At 38.0% G+C, this 20768-nt stretch overlaps 2 protein-coding genes across 3 annotated transcripts in view; one reads left to right on the top strand and one right to left on the bottom strand.

Annotated features, from left to right (window-relative positions):
- LOC144000986 (uncharacterized) overlaps positions 1–16540 on the bottom strand; it is a 60103-nt gene extending 43563 nt beyond the window's left edge. Inside the window, exons 1-3 of the mRNA XM_077494848.1 lie at positions 16399–16540; positions 12414–12576; positions 941–983 (exon numbers count right to left, since the gene is read on the bottom strand). Coding sequence (XP_077350974.1) covers positions 941–983; positions 12414–12476 — 106 coding nt within the window. The 5' untranslated portion in view covers positions 12477–12576; positions 16399–16540. The remainder of the gene's footprint in view (positions 1–940; positions 984–12413; positions 12577–16398) is intronic.
- On the top strand, positions 16209–19747 carry etaa1b (ETAA1 activator of ATR kinase b). Of its 2 annotated transcripts, none has more exons than XM_077494841.1 (6): positions 16209–16476; positions 17012–17134; positions 17479–17540; positions 17638–17738; positions 18350–19182; positions 19272–19747. In XM_077494841.1, the coding sequence occupies exons 2-6, from the start codon at positions 17083–17085 to the stop codon at positions 19382–19384; spliced, it is 1161 nt and encodes a 386-aa protein (XP_077350967.1). In that variant the 5' UTR covers positions 16209–16476; positions 17012–17082; the 3' UTR covers positions 19385–19747. The 2 variants fall into 2 exon arrangements, with proteins under 2 accessions (XP_077350967.1, XP_077350966.1); XM_077494840.1 differs by having other exon boundaries at positions 16209–16541.
- The last annotated feature ends 1021 nt before the right edge of the window (positions 19748–20768 follow it).

Raw genomic sequence — 20768 nt, 5'->3', positions numbered from 1 at the left:
TGGAGACTGAGATGAGCAAGAAAATAGAGTGTTGCAGAAAAGTGGAGACTGCGGCCACATCAGCAACATAAGTGTACCTTAGCATATGCATTTTTGTTGTCATTTCTGACATTTCCATAAAAGTTAAAATGGCCCTTACAATTATGTTAGAGGGGAGAATAAGGCCAGATGGATAAGAGAGTGTTGCAGCAAAGTGGAGATTGTGGACTCAACTTACTGTTGACATTTCTACTCATATTGCATATTCTCAAATATTACATTGTTGTCAATTGTATATCCATGAAAGTTAAAAATGGGAGAACCAGAACAAGTGGACTATGGGTAGTACCATTGACGTGTTAATTTTGTCATTTATAAGTATCATCTGTTACATAAAATGTTATATTCCCGAGGAGACTAAGGGCAGCTGGGAAAGGGAGTACAATAGTAAAGTGGAGACTCTGGGCACTAACATTAGCATGTGCATTTGATATTTCTATTCATGTGTATGCTCAAATGACAATCCAGTTTTATATTTGAGAGGAAACAAGGAAAAGGAGCGCCAACCACAGCAAAGTGGAGATTGTGGGCCCCAACGTTAGTATGCGTGTATCATGTTGTCATTTCCACTTACATATAGTCTCAAATTAACCTCCAGTTTTATATTTGAGAGGAGACTGAGCGCAGCAAGAAAAGGGAACACTACAGCAAAATGGAGACTGCGGGCTCAACAGTGAAGAATGAGCGTGTTGTCGTTGCATCAAAACGTGTTGCCGCACAAAAGGCAGCTGAACTTGTGACCCTCCCTGGGGTCCTGGGGCGTGAGGCCCAGCAGGAGGAGGGTCCTGGGGGGGGTTCTGCTATCACTGAGCTGATCCACTCCATGCTCCCCTCCCCGACCTGCCCTCTCCCAACTCTCCCACTCCCACAGTTCACATGTAGCAGCACACGGTATACTTACCACATAAGTTGAAGTCGGCTTGTCTTTCACTCCCACTTTCATCCTGCAAATGGGAGAATATATCATATATTACAACATGTTAAAAGCAACATGTTGAAGGAACTAAAAAAGAATACATCGCATCACACAGAGCTGGAAAGCATTCATATGTTTCAGTATATCAACATGATCGTGATCATGATGCAACAACTGTGACAAGACGACATGGTACATAAAAAAAAATAAAAAAAAATAAAAAAAAAAAGGTTTAAGGCCTTGTTTGTTTTTGCAATTCTGAATATACTGTACATACATTTTAAAATTTGGGGACAATGTGGCTAAATTAAACCAATAGATGTGAATTGAATATTATACAATCCCTGTAAAGACATCATTTTTGATACTATTCATAACATGGCTGAAAATGTGAGTTTAGCAAATGTACGCTCCCGACCCCCCTCCATTAAAGGCACGTCGTCGATCATGTTGCACAGGGGTGTACATTTGCTCTAAATGAGGCCAAATGAAGTCATAAAGGTAATATTGTCATCAAACATCAATTAATAGAGCAGGATGGAGCTGGCACAGTCGGAATAACTCAAGTGAGGGACGCTTATGGACGTTCATACGTTTATGATGAGAGATACCACATGTGTGCATGAAGACGTTTAGGAATTATTAGCGTGCATGTTTGAATGGAAGCTACATTTATCAAATTCAGCTCTTGGAGGCAATATTACAACAGAATATAGAGAAAAATATTATCTTAATTACATCTTAAAGCATAGAGTGTACTTTTTCTGTATATTATTTATTTTGTTAAAGAGTCATGAGTTGTTTTCCAATTGAGTAAAAAAACGTTTTACATATTAAACTAATAGAGTACACAATAATAAGACATTAAAATGCTCTTAATATTAATAGTAAAATGGAAAAACACGAATACAACTAATAATACCATACCATAATATTATTACTTTCTTAATTTATTTTAAATATTAACTTGTGTCAAAGCACCTTTGCATATTTAAGTCTTTTACTTATATGAACACATAAGGTGCTAGTAGTTATTACTTATTGAATGTCTTTAAAAAAAAAAAAAAAAATGTATTCAGTTATGTATCGTTTTATTTTTTGTGTTAGAAGGATGAATTCATCCATTTTTTTTTTCTTTTAAATCAATCTTCTAAAACAATGTCACAAATCATCATCTCCAATGTCACATAGCAGTTACGTTTGAGTGTCTACTGCGGGATAAAATAATTAAAATGTGAATTAATTACCAGCACACACAATGGTACAAGTTGAATAATTGGGTCATGATTGAAAGTTATAATAATTAGGATTGTGTAATTAATGGGACATTTCATGTGACCCTAATAGTTCAACGTGGTGAATAAAAAATAAAAAAACACTTTTTAATCATTAGAGGAGGGAAGATGTGACATTTGACAAATTATGCGCATCAACGTGCACTCACATCATGTTGGTTTATTGCTATTATAGCTTCATAATGTGACGAATGTCAACTATTTGGCTGCTTGTGACTTTTAAGGTTGTGTGAGGGATAATCTCAAAGAAGTTTAAGAAAAAATGTTGATGCTTGAATTTTGCATGCTGCAAAATGATGTGTGTGTCAACACGAAAAAGCAGAAGAAGAAGAAGAAGAAGAAGAAGAAGAAGAAGAAGAAGGGGAAGAAGACAGGAAAAAAGAAGAAGAAAGAGGGATGTTAGAAAGGAGACATGGTTGTCAGGGTGTCAGCACCCCCTGCTGGTTTTAGCTGTTGGACTGGGACCCTCATGTGGACCCCGTCAACCTCAGGGCAAAATGAAAGCCATGATGATGTTAGTTTGTACTTGTAAATAATGTGCTTTAGTTATTCTTATTTTTACGAATTTTTATTTGAATAATAATCATAAAATTAAAAACTATGCCTTTATTTATATCACATTTAGCCATTGTCATATTTGTGTTGTTATTAATTGATACTTACTTTATAAATACTACTACTGCTGCAGCTACTCCTACTAGTTAACTAAAAAATGACCTGATTATTTTAGCGATAAAATTATGATAATTGCTTTATTTACTTTACATAAAATGTCTTTTACATTATTTGAGAATTTATAAATGCATCCTATCATGTTCTCTTCTGATTTATATTAACACACATTATTTAAATGAAAATCTGTATTAACGTTGGCATCCATTGTTATCTGTAAATATGAATACTACTATTACTAGTACTAATAATTTAAAAAAATAAAGTGATACTTATTTTCTGCGACAGAATTATGACTTGGTTTTATTTTATGCGACTTATTTTTTATGTTTTTTTTTAATGATAATTATTTAAATGAATGTATTCTCTGTATTTTAAATTTCATTTTGTATTTTAATAGATAGATAGATAGATAGACAGATAGATAGATAGATAGATAGATAGATAGATAGATAGATAGATAGATAGATAGATAGATAGATAGATAGATAGATAGATAGATAGATAGATAGATAGATAAAAAACTTGCATTTGTGTGGTGAAAATAAATCCTTCAAAAAGGCACTGGAAGCTCATTTGCATACAAAAGCTCAGCACGCCCACTCGTTAGCCTTAATGGCAACAGCCGCCAATTTCGCAACACGGAGGTGTCCAATCAAAAGCGAGATGTCACCGACATGACTGACACACGGCCGTGACCCGGGCCCATGTGTGGAAGAAGGCTGACACCACCGGGAGTGGGGCGATGGAGGGGGGGTACATGGCGTGGCGTCGTTATCCCAAGAAAGGGCCACTCTCTCTAGGTTATCAGCCTTCTGTCACGACCCCCCTCCGCCACCTCCAGCAAGCCTCCAGCATGAAGGCTGTTGTGTTGTTTCATTATCGCAGTGCTTCACGTCGCCGCGCCATCATTATCCATCAGGCTTAATGAGACTATCCCGCCTGCCGTAAAGGTCAGGCAATTACTGCTGCAGCAGTTTTTCCGCCTCTGACATAGGCACGCACGCGCACACATATTGACGCTGTTTGATGACTCCTTTCCCCATACAGTGACGTTAGTGACCGAGTCCTGACACAATTAAGTGGCAAAAAAATAAAAAATAATAATAATAATAATTGCCGCTAACTGTAACTATGCTACAAACTAAAACACCAAAATATTTACATTTTTCACATCATATGAGTCTTTGTTTAATTGCGCACTTACTGTACTTTACCTTGACAAATTTACCGCCCTGCTTTCTCCAGCAACAACCCCACAAGACCCTTGCTAGGCTGTAGGCCAACGTTAGCCTCTTAAGTTAGCTTCCGACTGTAGCTCCAACATTAGCTTTAACATCAGCTTAAGTTGCCTCCAATATTCGTGTAAACATTACTTCGAACTTTGGCTTCCGATGATTAACTTCACTGCCAGTTTCCAACGTTCCCTCCAATGTTAGAGCCAACATTAGCTTCTGGAGGCAGATTCCAGTTCCTACAGTAGTCTCTGAAGTTATCTTCCAGTGTTACCGTGAACGTTTATTTTTGTCCAGTCTAGTTACCAGTACCACTAATGTGACAGATGATGACGTTTAATTATAACTTCCTGTGTTGCTGCCAGTGTTAGCAGAATTTGTTTTATATGAGGGAGGCATCTATTTTTTTATCATTGGTACAATGATGGTGTTTGTACATATTATTTCATCATACAATAACTTGTATCAAATAGACAGGTTTAAAAAAAAAAAAGAAAGAAAGAAAGAAAAGGAAAAAAGCTGAGGCGGCCTCAGGCGATGGCGGGACAGTTTTCTTTATGCGCCAGAGCCAGCGCAGTTACCCTGTTTTAACAGCGGGATTAATGGGGTGGCAAAAGTGGCCATAAATTGATAATATAACCATTGAACATACTTGGCGGGACAATTAAGATAACACAGCGGGAAATGGCGCCGCACGCACTGTCATGCATGGCCTCGTCATCCGGCACAATCAGAGTGGGGACGCGCTGGAGGGTTTGTAAAAATAAAAATTTGCAAGGCGTAAAAGTTTAGGGGTTCACCGCCCTCCACTAGCGTGTAGCATTAGCACCATTGGTGAGCACGAGTAGATGCTCTGACCTAAATTTGCAATAGAATTTTAGATCGATATTGGCGGCATCCTGGTGCCAAGAAACTGTTAAAGTGAACTGAAGAAGTTCATTTCGACAACCGTATTTCTTTGCCGCGTTAATTGTGACATCACGGCAAGTTGCATTAAAGTGAGTAAATCTCCAGTGAAGGCTGCAGGTACCAAATGTGTATCACACCAACGTGACGACCTCATGGAAAGCCTTCAAAATGTTAATTTTAGCGCCAATTTGCGCACGTTGTAACGGGCGATTCTGCCTTTTAAGCACAGTGCGATGTGCAGAGGTCAGCAGTCATTGATTATGTGGACGCAACGTTGCTCCCCTTTGCTCATCTTCACTTAAATGGAGCCTCACATGTCAATGGATTCAATAAAGAGAACTTTAAATATTCTTCTCATTGGCATTTATTTGAAAAAGGACACACGGAAGCCACAATCACACTGAACCTCGCGTAATAAATTAAATTCAATTAAAAAAAAATCTGTATAGATGTATAATAATATTATAGTGTTACTTCATTATTTTATACAGTAATGTAAAAAAAATATTCTGAATGCTCTCTGAGACAAATCATCTCAATGGGCCAATACATTTCTTAAGCATTATGTACATATATGAATATTTTTATGAATCTACTACAGGCCAATAAAGGGAGCATCGCCCCACCTCTTAATGAGCACATACGCAGCAGGGGTGCGCGCGTGAAAGTAAAACAAAAAGCCTAATGAGAGTGTGAAGAACGACGTCGGGCGCTTCAGTAATGAAGATGAAAAATGTCGCTCCGACGTCTAATGATGATGCATGACACCGTGCTAATTAGCAGCCTGCCCCGCAATTAATAGCTTATAAAATTTCAACTTCATGTACGCCTTCCATACACACTGATGCTGCTCATTTCCTGAGCTTGTTAATATCTGTGATGATTTTTGCTTTTCTGATGTTATTATTCTGCTACTGTCCACTATTTTGGTTAAATTTCATAAAAGATGAATGTACCTGGGACAGTTTCCTGGGGAACGCCACTCATATGTGACACACTGTTCCACAGTATGGATGTTGATGTGATATGATGCATAAGATATACATGTACAAAATTATTGGGACACATTCCAGCTACACAAAGAAAAATAAAAAAAAGTGATCATGAAAATAATTGATTTAAAAAAATAAACAAATGGAAAGAAATATGTTTAACAGCTATTTTTGACACAGGATTAGCAATGCAATTTTTTTTAATGAAATTTTGAACATGTAATAGGCCAATAAAAAGTTTTTCTATTTTTTATAATGGTCCAATCATTATTATTATTTGTTTTAATTAAAACAACATTTTTCAACATAGCCAAGAATTTATTTATTACATTTTAAAAATGCAAAAATGGAAAGATATACAATTTTAAATAAGTTCTGGACCAATTAAAAAAAAATGTTGGTGATGGTTAATTTGAAAAATAACCAAAAATGTAAAGTAAATAAATAAATAGATTAATAAATGACTGAGGTGGCATTGATTTTGGTTCTTAGAAGTGTATTTTGGACTTTATGTAATTCTGTGTTTTGTTTTTTTTAAAGAAAATGCCAATTTTATTTTTTAATTCAGTGAAGTAAAACATACTTTTATACCAGCTAGCCATTATTACTTTTTGAAAAATCTTTACTTCAGTGTCATCGCCAAGGACTAGCCTAGCATGTATGTTTTCGTCATTTTTGCAGGCTATCTTGACTTTTGAATGCAAAGACAGAACTGTTCTGTTTTTAATCAGGTCATTCCTCTATATGCATTCGAATGACTTACTGAACTGAACTGGACCATTTGGCGGAAAAGTGGCGTTAAATTACAAAGTGTATTGCCGTATGCGCATGTGCGTGCGAGTGTGTGTGTGTGTGGGTGGTGATTGTCGGGTCCTGAATGGCACCTGTCAGCCTGTTGATTAACGAGGCCTCTGCCCTTCAATTCCCCCTACCACCGCCGCACCTGTCACTCACACAAGACGCATTCATCTTGGTCGGCCTTTTGTCAGGTCAGGGCCTCTTCCAACGTGTATGTGTGTTGGGGGAGGGGGTGTGTGTGTGTAAATTAAAGGCATGTGTGCAATGACACCAACAAGAGCAAAACATAAAATACAAATAATTAAAAGGAAAATCTTTTTTGCCCCTAACAGTCAGAATTTGTTGACAAGTGTGAAGAAAGGTGGTTGTAATGCGCGTTTTGTGAGAACAGATGGAGACGATGTCGCAAGATACCATCTCTCAACAACGCCATTGTCCCGCAGCCAATCAGGAGCTGCCGCGCGGGAGCGAGCCAATCAGAAGAGCCACAAGCTTCAATTAGAGAATAATAATAAGAAAGGGACATTCATCATTCAATTACGTCGCTGTCAACGCCAGCCGCACACACACAATCGCACACAATCACACAAACATGGCAGAATATGCAAAATTAAAGACATAACAACAAGGAAGTAGACTTTGTGGGGAAAAAAAGTGGAAGAAAGAGGCTACATGAGGAGAAAAAAAAAACAACTGGATTGAAACTAACATTCCTCCTAACAGCAGGAATGGCGTTTATGATAGCGCAGACCTCCACCAAGGCTCAGCAATCAGGCCACATGCTCCAAAAATCAATAACTAAGATTCGAGCCCAGTTGTAAGCATCAATACAGTTCCACCCCAGTCCTGCAGGGGGCAATAATGTTTAACTGCCAACATATTAATTAGCGGACTCCCTGTTTATGTTGTGCTAACTAGCATAGCTACAGGTTTCTTTATGGCTGGTGTTTATGGACAAAATTGCAATACGTATATAACAAAAGCCTAAAAATCTGATACCGTCATCTTTGAAGGCAAAAAAAAACAGATTTTTAAAGTTCCAACAGGTGCGAAATGGCTACATGTTAGCATTGCTAACCTCAAACATTTTAGGTTTATAGTAACGATGCCCAAATGTGTCAAAAGGTGTATTACAGTGTTTATGGAAGCTCGGCAGTCCCGCCTCCGCCTCCCCCCGCCCACCACGACACTTCCCGCTCCCCAACTAGGCAGGAAAATGATCCCTGCTAAATAATTTATCAAGATAAATGATAATTGCTGCCATTTTTTATGTGCTGCGCACCCCTTAATGAGCGCCATCAATTAGCCACCAACGCAGCTGACAGAAGACGGAGGAGGAGAACCGAGAGAACCAGAATCCCGAGAACCAGCCTTACACACAAGGACAAAGGTGCATTATCATAATGAGAATATTATCATACAACAATTATTGAGATGGAAGGAAAAAAATTTAAGCCCACCTCCAATAAATCGGGCGAATAACGTGAAGTGTTGGTGAGGCATTATACATCGCATGGTTAGCTCTCATGGTAGCATATCCATGCGTCAATATCAGACAGAAAATGTTGGTTTGTCAAATGAAATCCAAAATTCATTGTTGACTTTTGAGGTGCACGTCAGCCGTTTAGCTTAAACTGACAGGACATCATTTTGCTTGTGGGTGCCGTCCCACCAACAATTAAAATGTTTCGTTCACCAATGTCAGGGGTGTCCAAACTTTTTCATTTGAGGGCCACATACAGAAAATCCGAAGGACGCAGGGGCCACATAATGTTATGAAGAGAAATTGTGTTTAGTCCTAAAAATTGTACAAATAATTTATTTGTGCTTTTGCATATTTAGAAAAATGCTACAGTATATAAACCAATTTATTTGTAACATGGCAGTAGGGTTATTATAGTTTTGTTGGAATTTTTAATTTTAGTTTTTATTTAGTTTTTTTTTTTTTATTTAGTTAGTTTTAAGGGTGGTTCTGTTAGTTTTTCTTTAGTTTAGTTCTTTAATAAATGCTTAGATTTAGCTTAGTTAGTTTCAGTATTAATTTTAGTTTTTTTTGTTTTTTTTTTAATGTGTATTACTTGTGCGCAATATTTAAAAAACACCATGGGCGCGACGTCATTATTCCGGTTTATATCAAAATAAATCTACTAAAAATCACATTTAAAATCATCCCCAAAGCCTCATGCATTAAATTAATTACTAAAGACTAAAACGAAGGACATGTTTGCTATAGTTAGTTTTATTTTAGTTAGTTTTGTAAACATAAAGTGTAGTTTCAGTTAGTTTTGGCAAGTTTTAATGGCAATAGTGTTTTTCGACACCCTCCCTTCTTACTTTGACCATCTCCAAACATTTTTGTTTTTATTTTATTTGAACTGAGTCAAATGCCAATTTTAGCATATGTCGCGGGCCACTAAAAAATGGACGGCGGGCCGCAAATGGCCCCCTGACCATAGTTTGGACACCACTGACCTACGTTGTCTGATTTGTGATGCGTTTGCAACATACAACCAGCCTTGATTGTACAACTTTATAAGGTCTCTCAAAACGGTCACTGTGTAAGTGATATTATCGCTGCCACACAGACTTGAATATGTTTCAATGTTATCAGTAACATATGCCCACAAACACATGAGACTACAGTAATTGTGGATGGCTCACACTTCATCCAATTGTCCCTCCGTTGCTGTCAGACATCAAAGATGGGGGGTGGGCCCCTCCGAGGCCGCACGATTGAAACCTGGCAATGGCAACAAACATCTGCTTCAAACAAAAGACATCTGCATATTTCACATTTGTTTTTCATAAATTAACTGCAACCTGCCAAAAATCTGGCTCGGGGAGCCTCACTCGACTCGAGAGCCGCCGCGTAAAGTTTAGAAGCTGGGAGAGTTGCAAATGAACACGAGGAGAGAAGATGGGGTTGAGTACGACTTAGGGGCCCCTTTATTGTTATGTGGTTCAAGGGCTTGGAGGGGCATAAGTAATAGGAAGATATCGCCACCTGCTGTATTTGCAAGTCTGTTGGACTAGCATAGCACAATTGAGCGGGTTTACATTTACAGCAAGCCTTTTTTTCACCACAGCTCCGTCTTCTGGAGCTGGTGGATCACTGCCCCATTTGGGCCCCCGATGCAAGCGGACTGTAACATTTTAAGTAACTGACTGGCAAGTAATTCTGACCTCCTGTCCTGTAGGAGGCGCATGTCCAAAACATGAGAAATTTAACAATGAAAATAAATACTCTGACATATAGCTAAAATTGTATTTTCAATCGTTCAAATTTGTCAGATTTGTTCATGGCCTAACTAACTCATGATGTAACCAACCTCGCAGTTTTTGTACTTTTGGAGATTCAATAAATCAACAAAATGACCCTCACTTAGGGATATCACAGGAAAGTCTCATACGATGTGAATATTATTTAACTTTGACAATGATGAAAAATGTGTTGTTGTTTTTTACTTAGCAGGCTCACACACTCCAAAAAAATCAAATAAAAGTTCACATGTTGAAAAAAAATGCATGGCATGAGGATCTAGGCTTCCTTTGTGGAGAATATGGTGACGACAGTGGAGCGATGTAATTACATCAAACATGGCAACCGGCGCAGGTGCTAATATATGCTAATGAGTCATTTCCCGGGCTGCACAATCTGGACACGAATGTATTTAAAGAGAAAAGCAGCAAAACAAGCCCAGCAGCACCTTTTCTTTCTTTCTTTCTTTCTTTCTTTTTTCTTTTTAACACGCGTATGTGCTTGTGATGATTGGCTGTAAACATTTTACAAATGCTACTCAGATAAGTAGTGGAGGCCCTCCAGCGTACACTTGTTTACAATGTTTAGACGTTTAAATTGTAATCCCTCGCTCACCAGAGTGAACAGGGAAATTTTCTTGATGAATTGCAATAACTTCCTTGATTGATGTAATTCAATTTTAGACAAAAAAAAAAAAAAGGAGGCATTGTACTTGCTGATTCTTTTTTTTTTTTTTTTTTTTTCATTCCAAATAATATTGATCTAGATTGTGTCTCATCTAGTCTAGGGCAGCCATTTAAAGAAAAGGAAAGATTTAAAACTATATTTTCCTGAGAACGACATTTCCGTAAATATATATTATATTTACATACATTTTGAATTAGTTGAATAAATACAAACTAATTTAAGTAAATTTTATTTGGAGATTTAAAATTTGTAGAATAAATTAAAAAAGAATTGTGAAAAGCTAATTAAGATAATCATAAATACAAAAAATAATAATAATAATTACACTGAAAATGTTTATTTGCTTTTGGGTGATTTAAATTTTTAATAATAAATACAAGCATTTAAAAAAAAAATAAAAGTAAATTTGCCTTGTGGATTAAAATTAGAATTAAAAAAATACAAAAATGTATTGGAAAGTAGATTTCACATTGGAGATTAGAATTAGAAAGTAAATTAAAAAAAAACAACAACAAAAAACATTAAAATAAATTTTGCTTCTGGGTGTTAAGATAACAAAAAAAAAAAAATATAAGTATAATAAATAATAGGATTTTTAAAATTAATTTAATTTAGGGATTTAAAAAAATAAAATGATTTATATTTGTACAATATACTTTAAAAAAAAAAAAAAAAAACTTTTGTGTTTATATGCCACACAAAAATAAAATGTTGATTTAAAAAAACACAGACTTGAAAACACATTTTCTTATGTGTGCATTTTATTTTATTTTTGGGGTGGTGCTGATGTGCAGAGAGCAATTACACCTCACTGCAAGGTCCACTTAACCCACCAACTACAGTACACTCCGCTTTCCCCGTAAAGGGAGCAAGCGACGGCTGTTGTCGTCATGGCTACAACAAAAATTCCAGCATCACTTGGGCTGCACGCCTCAAAAGTGGACTCTCCTAGTGCGGGGAGTGTGCCATATGCTCGGCGGGATGATAAAAGCCAACCGAGGGCCCTCCATCAAAGGCGGCGTATGAAAATATCAACATCACGGCGGGTACAAGACTTCTGCTACTGGAGCCAAATTTAGATCAAACGCAGCCTGGGCAGGAGTGTTGCCGACTGGATGGACGGGGGTGAAGGAGGGGGTGTCACGTCGGGGTATACATTTGTACATGGAAATGTGTTCATGTTCATAATCACAACATGTAATTTATTTTCTCCCAAGCAATTTAGAAGTGGTTGATGTCGTGTCCTTTCCAAGTCACTCGTACTGTAAATAAATATACGGATAGTTTACTGTACAATTTGGCAACATTTGGATGCAAATTAGCGTTTTGATGTTTTCCTCATTTGTGCGTGTTGGCGTAAGTGTGCGCACACACATCTGCATCAACTTGAGTGGTGTGAATGAGTGTAAAATTGCAATATGGAGTTGGGGGACTGACTGGAAAAATCATAATGCACAATTTGATTTGTAAATTAAGATGAAAAATAATACAGTGGTGCTTTGAGATGCGAGTGACCAGACATGCGAGTTGTTCATTGGAGCAAAACACCAAAAAAACAGGTGACCATATAAATCTCAGCTCCTGATGTCATGCATCACTGTTAACGCTCACCTGGCATCTTTCATCCTCCTCAGCTGCCGGCTCTCCCGAGAGGAGGTCGCGCGTCGCTGCCATCTGGCCCGCTTCCTGTCATCATTAACCCGGGAGGGGTTGGCTCTGCGGGGGGGCCGTACACCACGACAGGAATACGCGCACGCACACACACAGCTCCTACCTGAGCAGAGGGGGAAAAAATCAGATAATGAAAATGAAGACAAAGATTGGAAATGTTCCTGGAAAATGTGCCTCACAAATCAAAGAAATAACTGCTTAAATTAATTTTACACTTGTATTACTGTTACAAATATTAAAATGTGTTCCAAACATTCTGCTGTTTTCCCCCTAAAAAATAATTAAAATGTATTTATTTATTTATTTATTTTCTCCTTAATCCCAAACATTTAATTGATTTATTTTTTACAAAAAAAATACTATTTTTTTTACTGAAATAAATAAACAGCACATTATATTTTGACAGTAACTACAAAATGACAGGTAATTCTGATAAGAGGATTTATTTATTAAATAGTTCATAATTCTCCCCAGTGGTGGGCAGACTGTTACTCAAGTAAGGGTACTATAAAATGACTGAAGTAAAAAAAATATTGATTAGTCATCTAAATAATTATTTCAATTAAGCATTCAGTGAAAAAAAATACTCATGCACTAAGTAACTTGTGAGTAACTTCTGTTTTAGTATTATTTTAATCATAACATCAAATAGACATAGCATCAGAATGTGAAAAATCAATACAAATAGGCATGCACCGATACCTGTGTCAGGTAATAATCGGTGCTGATACTGTACATCTGTATCCGTACTCATAGAAATGTCACTCCACTTGAAGTTTACTTTTAAACTAATCTCACAATAAAGAGAAAAATAGGTGTTATATTTTTAACCAAACACCAATTTCATCCCTACTAGTTTAATGCAAAACACCACAGATCAGCTAACAAATAGCGTGGATGTTGCAAGTCTAAACTAATATTCATAAACACTAACAGTACAGAAACATATACAGAAAGATGATATGACAATAGGTGCATGTGCCTGATCAACGTGTCCAGTCACATGACCAAGCCGCCATCTCACCCGGCCTAACACGAGTGCATCCAAAGTGCTTAAAAGCGCATATGTGCCAAAATCATCTTAATGTGCCAGCCCCGCTTTTGCATATTCATATAAATATGACATGACTGCCGCTCCACGTGGGAATTTATTGCTTTTGCTCACCAAGCAAATGAAGGAGGTGTGGATATAATGGGGGGGGGGCATTGGGTGGGGGGCGGTCCTGAATATTTGATCACATGAGCACTCTGCGGGACATTTATCATCAGCTGTGATATTATAAACATAATAAGGCAGCAGTCGGAAAAAAATGGTCTCTTGTCCTTCACGTGACTCCGGGTGTTGTTTTGTACATGTGCTGCAGTGCTGTGCATGAGTGGTTAGTATGTCTGCTTCACAGTTCTGAGGTTCTGGATCCGAACCACCGTAACTTCCTGGGTTTTTTTTTTGTTTTGTTTTTTTTATTGTTGTCATTCAGTGCCAGCCAATTTCAGATTTTTTTTTTTTTTTAAATATAGAGACAGAATCAAATGTCTGAGTTCCTAAGAGACATAAAAAAATTTTAAAAAAAAATTCCCTAGCATTGAATGAGTTAAGTCATTGTCAAACCATTAAGTCATCAATGTGGGTTAATTAAAAAAAAATGTACAAAAAAATATTAAATAAATAGTATTGTAATTTCTTACATTTTTTTACCCCTATTTAAAAATATGTAGTGTGAGAACTGAGAAAAAGAACAAGAAATCATTGAAAACTTGAACTTTAATGTTCTGATGCGGGCCATGTTTTTAATTCATTACCAGAAACTGCAGTGGGCTGCAAACGGCCCTCAGGCCTGTGTTTGAACACCACCGGTTAGTTGTAGAAAGTAAAATGTCGGCTATAGACATTCAAGGCTCGTCCTCGTTGACTTTGTTGAGAATTATCCTCCCACTTCTGCTTCGGTATTCCCTCTTCCCCGATCCTTCCCAACCGCCAGCTGCCCGTGCCTTCAGCTCTTCCCTTCCACGCGAGCGAAAGGGCCGGCGGGATTCCGTCTGATAGGCGTCCATCCGTGCCGCCCGACGGGGAGTCTGGGGAAGAAGACGCATTTGGTTGGCGACTCCAATCCCAGCTCGGGGAGCGAGTTGGCACGCGGCGCTCCTTTGGAAACTCTCCACTTCAGAGGAGCCGCGCCACATGCTAGCTGTCGCCCGAGAGCCCGAGGCCATGTTGGCACACTGAGATGAGGATGACGTGAGGAGAGAAAGTGAAGCACCGTTTATCGCGGGGGATATGTTCCGGACTCATCCGCGATACAAGAAAATGCAACATATAGATATTCAGTACATGGCGACGAGCCTCAGCAAATTGCGATAACGGGAATATAGCGGGACTGAATAGCCTTCATTGTGACGACTTGGTGAAGAGTTGCTGCAGGCTTTCAGAGTGGTTATTATTTGCTAGCTTCTTATCATCTCAACGAACTGGCTTCCACCCAACACCCTCCTCTTCTTCTTCCTCTCCGCAGCCTACACCTGCCCCGATCCCCCGACGACGTGGTCCCCGCTTTTCCCCGCCATAAACGCCGGCAGCTGCTCGGGCAAGCAGCCACGCGTTCTTGACTTTTTTGCAGCAAAACCCACCCGCCCACCGTAAAGAAATTTTGCACAATTAGCTCCCTAATTGCCTCTAACTAAGCCAGGCGTCACCGATAAATAGAAGGTGTGCGCCGTAGGTAGATAGTCACGAGAGAAGCGTCTGGAAAAGGACCAAAAGCAGCTGAGGCCTCAAAGTAAATTACGGCAGATTCATAGAGTAGCTAATATATGCGAGAACGAGCGTGAGGAGGCGCCCCCTAAAGGCCTGAATTCACATGACCTGCATAAGCTAATGATGTAAGGGGGATAGTGGGGGGGTATTTCTAGTTATTTTCCCTTTTTTTCCAAGGTTTTTATATTTTATATAAATATATATTGGATATTTTAAAAATATGTGTGTGCCAATTTGCCTATTCATTTAACATTCATATTTTGCTCACATTTTTAGAAATATATTTTCCAAATTCTTAATATTGCATTACTTTTACGTCTTTAAAAATAATGTCTTTTAGCATTTTATTCAGTTTTATGATTATTTTTTTTTATCAAATATTCTAATATTTCTGAAATATATCAAGTGTTGTATTTTTTTTTCACTACCAATTAGTTAGATAAGGTGGAAAAGCGCTCTATAAATCAAGTACCAATACCAGTAAAATATAATATATAAGTCCAGAATGTTTTAATATAATATTAAATGTTGTGTTTCAATAAAATATACTGCACTTTTTTAAAGACATTTATTGTTTTATTAAATACATCCAGCATTTTTCTTTCCCAACATGAGCCTGAGTCATACCGAGTTGGCTTTTTAGTTAGACAATACAATATATATTTTTGAATTTAAAATTATAATCACAATTGAAGTTTTCCTCTTTTTGTAAAGGATTCTCTGCATGTCGTCAACAAGTATGTCTTCACTTATTTTGAGCTAATGCAGTTGTGTGCTTTTCTCCAACACCCATACAAATTGCAAGCATATACAAACACCGAGTGCTTTAGTCAGGAAACAGTTGTTGCCGAATGGCCAAAATATCAGTTTATTACCTTTTTGCCATTCATTTTAAATGTTTTAATCGCTCTTTACCACATATTGTGATGAATAACCATATAAATTCACTGGCGTTCACTACTGTTTTTCACCTTCGTGTTTCGTTCGGTCGACCTTCCAGGCTTCCGTTTGATATGACATCACAAGCAAATATGGCGGCGCGCATGGAGTTTCTCGACTGAATGCGAAAACAAACAAGGAAAAAAAAAGTGTCGTCGCCATCGTAATAGCTTTGAATCGAATACTAAAATAATGTTGTGCAGCAGCGAAATCGCTCCCATCGGTTGTACTCACCATGTCCGAGTCGAGGACGCTCTCCACGATTACAGCCTCGTCGTCTTCTCCGTGTGGCTCCTCCACTGCAACGTCTAGGTCTGTATCCAAAGTTTGTCAGGACAAGGAGGTCCCCGAAGTGCCATTAGCGACTGTCAGTAAAGGTGATTATTGATTACGTGTTAAACGACGTACTTGCTTGTTTTACAAACTTTTTGAAAGTGGCGCATGCGCACCTAGAGCCGGGTAGGAATCGCGGGGGTAGGGGTCCATTGGAAAACAACAATTAGTCAAGAAGAGCTTATTTATTTATTTAAATTAGTAAAAACTCCCAAACAGGCTTTGCTAAATTTTGAAGACATTTGTAGCAGAATAAATAACATTTTGCAATTAAAAAAAAAAAAAAGAAAAGTTAAGTGCACATTTGCTATGACATTGCCTTCCACCGAGCTCCTTTTCATATGGGCAAAAAAATAAGAACATTGTTCAATAAACTCTGACTTAAACAAAAAATTGATTAATCACACAGCCTTAGTTGCTAACAATACTTGGACAGTATCGTAACTCTATAGTGTTCATGAAGTTAACTGCTATCATGAAGTTAACTGCTATTCCATGTTGTGTTTATGCAAAGAGCTGCAGAGTCCTCAGCACCAAGGCTACAGCATCTCCTCAGGACTCAACCATGGAGATTCGCCGAGTGATATGGAGCCCTCACAAGAAATCATCTGGGGTCCCATGTCACCCCCCAGCGCTTGTAAATCATAAAAACAAAGATTTTCATATGATACTACTTTATGTTCATCCTCTTAGGCACCATATGTATTTGTAACACTGTTAATTGACTCTAGCCCCAAATTTAGTAACTTCTCATACATTTCAAGCCGTCAACGGTTTTTGTGTACATTAACATTTGATGTTGTGGCAACTTAGTCGTTGATAGTGTCTCTTAGCAAATTGGCAGAACATACTGTATCATCTGCTCCCTATTTTACCTGAGAGACGCAATTTTCTTGACCTAATTTATATGTCCAACTCTTTGCATACAAGTTATTGAAAAGTCAGTTGTCCATATTATGTCCTCTAAACTGTTATTTTCAGGGCGGGGGCAAAATGCCAGAACCTTGGACATATCCGACATTGTCAATCTTATTGCGCCGAAGGTCAGCTGCTATCTTCCACTGAGAAAAAAAAAAAAAAAAAAAAAGAGTTGTGGTAAACTTGTCGTACATAGTCAACATTGTGTTTTGTGTCTGGTAGGAAGCAAAACCGCAAGGGAAGCTGTCGCCTCCGTGGCAGTGGATGGGCGAGTACTTGACACCCGAGATGCCCAAAGCCCGAGTGGGGAAGAAGTCACTTCGGTGAGTAACTATGGTGCATGAATGCCGTCCTTGAGATTCAAGAGGATAAAAATATATTGTTTAATATAACGTCATTTCGTTTGTTTAAAAAATGGTATCAACACTTTGCTTTTTTTTATGCTAGGTATAAGAAAGAGGGAGTGCACTAACTTTTGTTGAGGGTGGGTAGCTTGTGTGCTAATTTAGTGTAAGGTTGTATTAGTTGACAAAAACAAACCAACTAAAATTGAATTAAAAATGTGTTTTTAAAAAGTTGTAACTACTAAGTGCATTTTACGTTTATAAAACTAACTATAATTACAGCGAAAAACTGAATTAAAAAAAAGTCAAAACAAATTCAAAACTACACTGAAAAATCCCTAATTTTTATAACCCAGCTCCATATCTACTCGTAAATAAAAATGAATAAAACTACGGAAATAATGAAAACTATATTTAAAAAATCCTAAGCACTTTAAACTGAAAATCATTAACATATTTTTTTTTAAATCCGAAACTATAACTGCATTAAAAAAATGAACAAATCCCATTTTAAAACGTAATGAAAAATTATCTGAATATCCAAAAAAACAAAAAAAAACAAAGATCAAACTGATGGTTCTCTTCTCCAGGCAGAACAGCTTGAACGAGTTGATAAAACTGGCCCGCCAGTTTGACGAAAACATGCAGCAGAACCAGGAGGCGTCGGTCCAACCAAACAACGAAATCAACAAGGCACCAACAGAAACGCCGTCACCGCTGAACCAATCGGAGGCCGAGCTCCGGGCCCTTTTCGACTCGTCCACCCAGAAGGTCAGCGGTGACTTCAGCCCGGTCTCCTCCAAATCCTCCCAGGACAAAAGTCAGCTAAACAAGTCCAGTTCGAATAAAATCAAGGAGTCGAGTAACAATGATGTCATCTTTGACGACGACTGGGACAATGACGACATGCTCAACGATCCTTCTCTGCTGGCCCTGATGCAGAATCCCGACCACCCCAACCAGGATTCCGGCCCGGTCCGGCATTCCCCTCAGAACAATCTACGGGACTTGTGTCCCAAAGTCAAACCCACTACAAGAAGCACTTTTAAGTTGGAGCCCAACCCTCACTTCCAAACATCTGTTCAACCCAACCTAGAAACATCCAAGGACGAGATTCCCGACTGTAAATGGGACGACGGGGACGACGATGCGCTCTTCTACCAGGCGTGCGCCAACGTGGAAAGGCTCTCCCAACCCGCAACCACGCCTCTGCCCATCCACCAAACGTTGCCCGCTAACGGGAAGTCACCTCGCACTTTCATGCGTTCCAGTTCGTTCCCGGGTGAAACGTTGAGAGTCCGTCAAGGACAGAATGCTCAAGTGTCCAAGAGTGTCCCGGTAGGAGGCCACATGGCAACTGGGCGTGAACCCTCGCCGGCGGCCTTCAAAAGGAGCGTGTGCCACGCGGTGAAGAGCAACAAAGGTAGACCGGGGGGAGGGGGGGGCTCAAATACTACACAAAACAAAACCAATATGATTATTATATATTGAATTCGTATTATTCCTCTGCAGTGTTTGTCACCAGCACAATGGAAGGCAAGTGCTCAGCGGCTGAAATCGAACGCAAGCGGCAAGAAGCTTTGGCCAGGAGGCGACAGAGGATGCAGAGCTCGCAGAAACCGTAGAGAAGAAAACACACCGAGACTCCATCATGCTGCTGTTGAAAAACCTGACAAGTTAAAGGAGTGACAATCTGACTTTTTTTTGTGTTGTCATCTGTTTTTGCGGATATTTTTGAGTTGGTACCTAACAAGTGCGTCGAATACCTCAACATTTTCATACAAGTACATCCATGTCTTTGGTTTACTGTAAAAGTATGGGACAATAGTGAGATGTATTTGAGTGAAAAAAAACTGGACACATTTATTTTTTTTGCACATCTTGTCATCATTGTGTTAGCACATTATGTCCAAGTTTTCACTGTATGTTTTGAAGGAGTCTTCAGACTGTATGTAAGTGACTGAGAAATAAATGTCTTTGTTTTGCAATGCTGTTTTTTTTTTTTTTTTTTGTCCATTTTCAAACCATTTCAAAAGATTTCAGAAATACATTTTATAAATATTAAATTTTTATTTTATTTTTAAGAAATACTTTTTTTCACAACTTTTTTTGTAGTACATCGGCTTTTTCGACAATATTTGTTTTTATTAATGTTTTTTCTTTATTTATTTCACATTTTGACCAGAGAATTTACCCTTTTCTCCACAACCATTTTTGCTTGAAATTTATTTTGCTTGAATTTTTATGTATTTATTTATTTTAATAAAACTGGAGAAAAAACAACTTTATAAAATATTAAAGATTTTGAAAAAAAAATTGTATGACTTTTCAGATATGTAGGACCTTTTAAGTAAGATTTTTTTTTTTCCTAAAGAATGCACACATTTTTAGGGAAATGTAGGTTTTTGTATAAAATTTTCCTTGAAAATACATTGAATTTTTTTTTACATTTTTATAGAACATGTAATTTCTAAAAAAAAAAATTTAAAAAAAATCTGGAATATTACACAGTTTTTAAAATTAGATGACCGCTTATTTTTCCCCCAAATATATAAAACCTGTTCCAGGAATATTCTACTCTCTAACGCCACTCCCACCAAAACAAAAATACAACAAAAAACTGTATTGACTTTTGCTTTACTTGTAAGAATATGCAAATAATAAAAACACCGATTTGGCCCTATCTGCATATTTCCCCAAATATGACAATATTATTTTGCGCGGTTATATAGTTGACTTTTGCGCTGCAATCTGTATGTTACAATAGCAGACATTCCAATTGAAAAACACCACAAGAAGGTATTCATGAAGACAAACCAAAACAAGGCCACGTGGTGGTTGACTTTTTCCATTTGGATCTTGTACGTTCAATGACCTGAGCCTCTTGATCTGTTTTGCATGATTTCCTTGTGTCAGTGATGGTGCGTCTAAAAGGCATCCTGCAGATGTTGCTTCCGTGCAGGTGTTTGCCCGCACCTGCTTTTATTCCCGCTCTGTTGACAGGCCCGA

This window comes from Festucalex cinctus, chromosome 14 (assembly GCF_051991245.1).
Source record: "Festucalex cinctus isolate MCC-2025b chromosome 14, RoL_Fcin_1.0, whole genome shotgun sequence".
Taxonomy (NCBI): domain Eukaryota; kingdom Metazoa; phylum Chordata; class Actinopteri; order Syngnathiformes; family Syngnathidae; genus Festucalex; species Festucalex cinctus.
The sequence above is the reverse complement of the archived record's forward strand: the minus strand, read 5'-3'. Positions and strand labels throughout refer to the sequence as shown.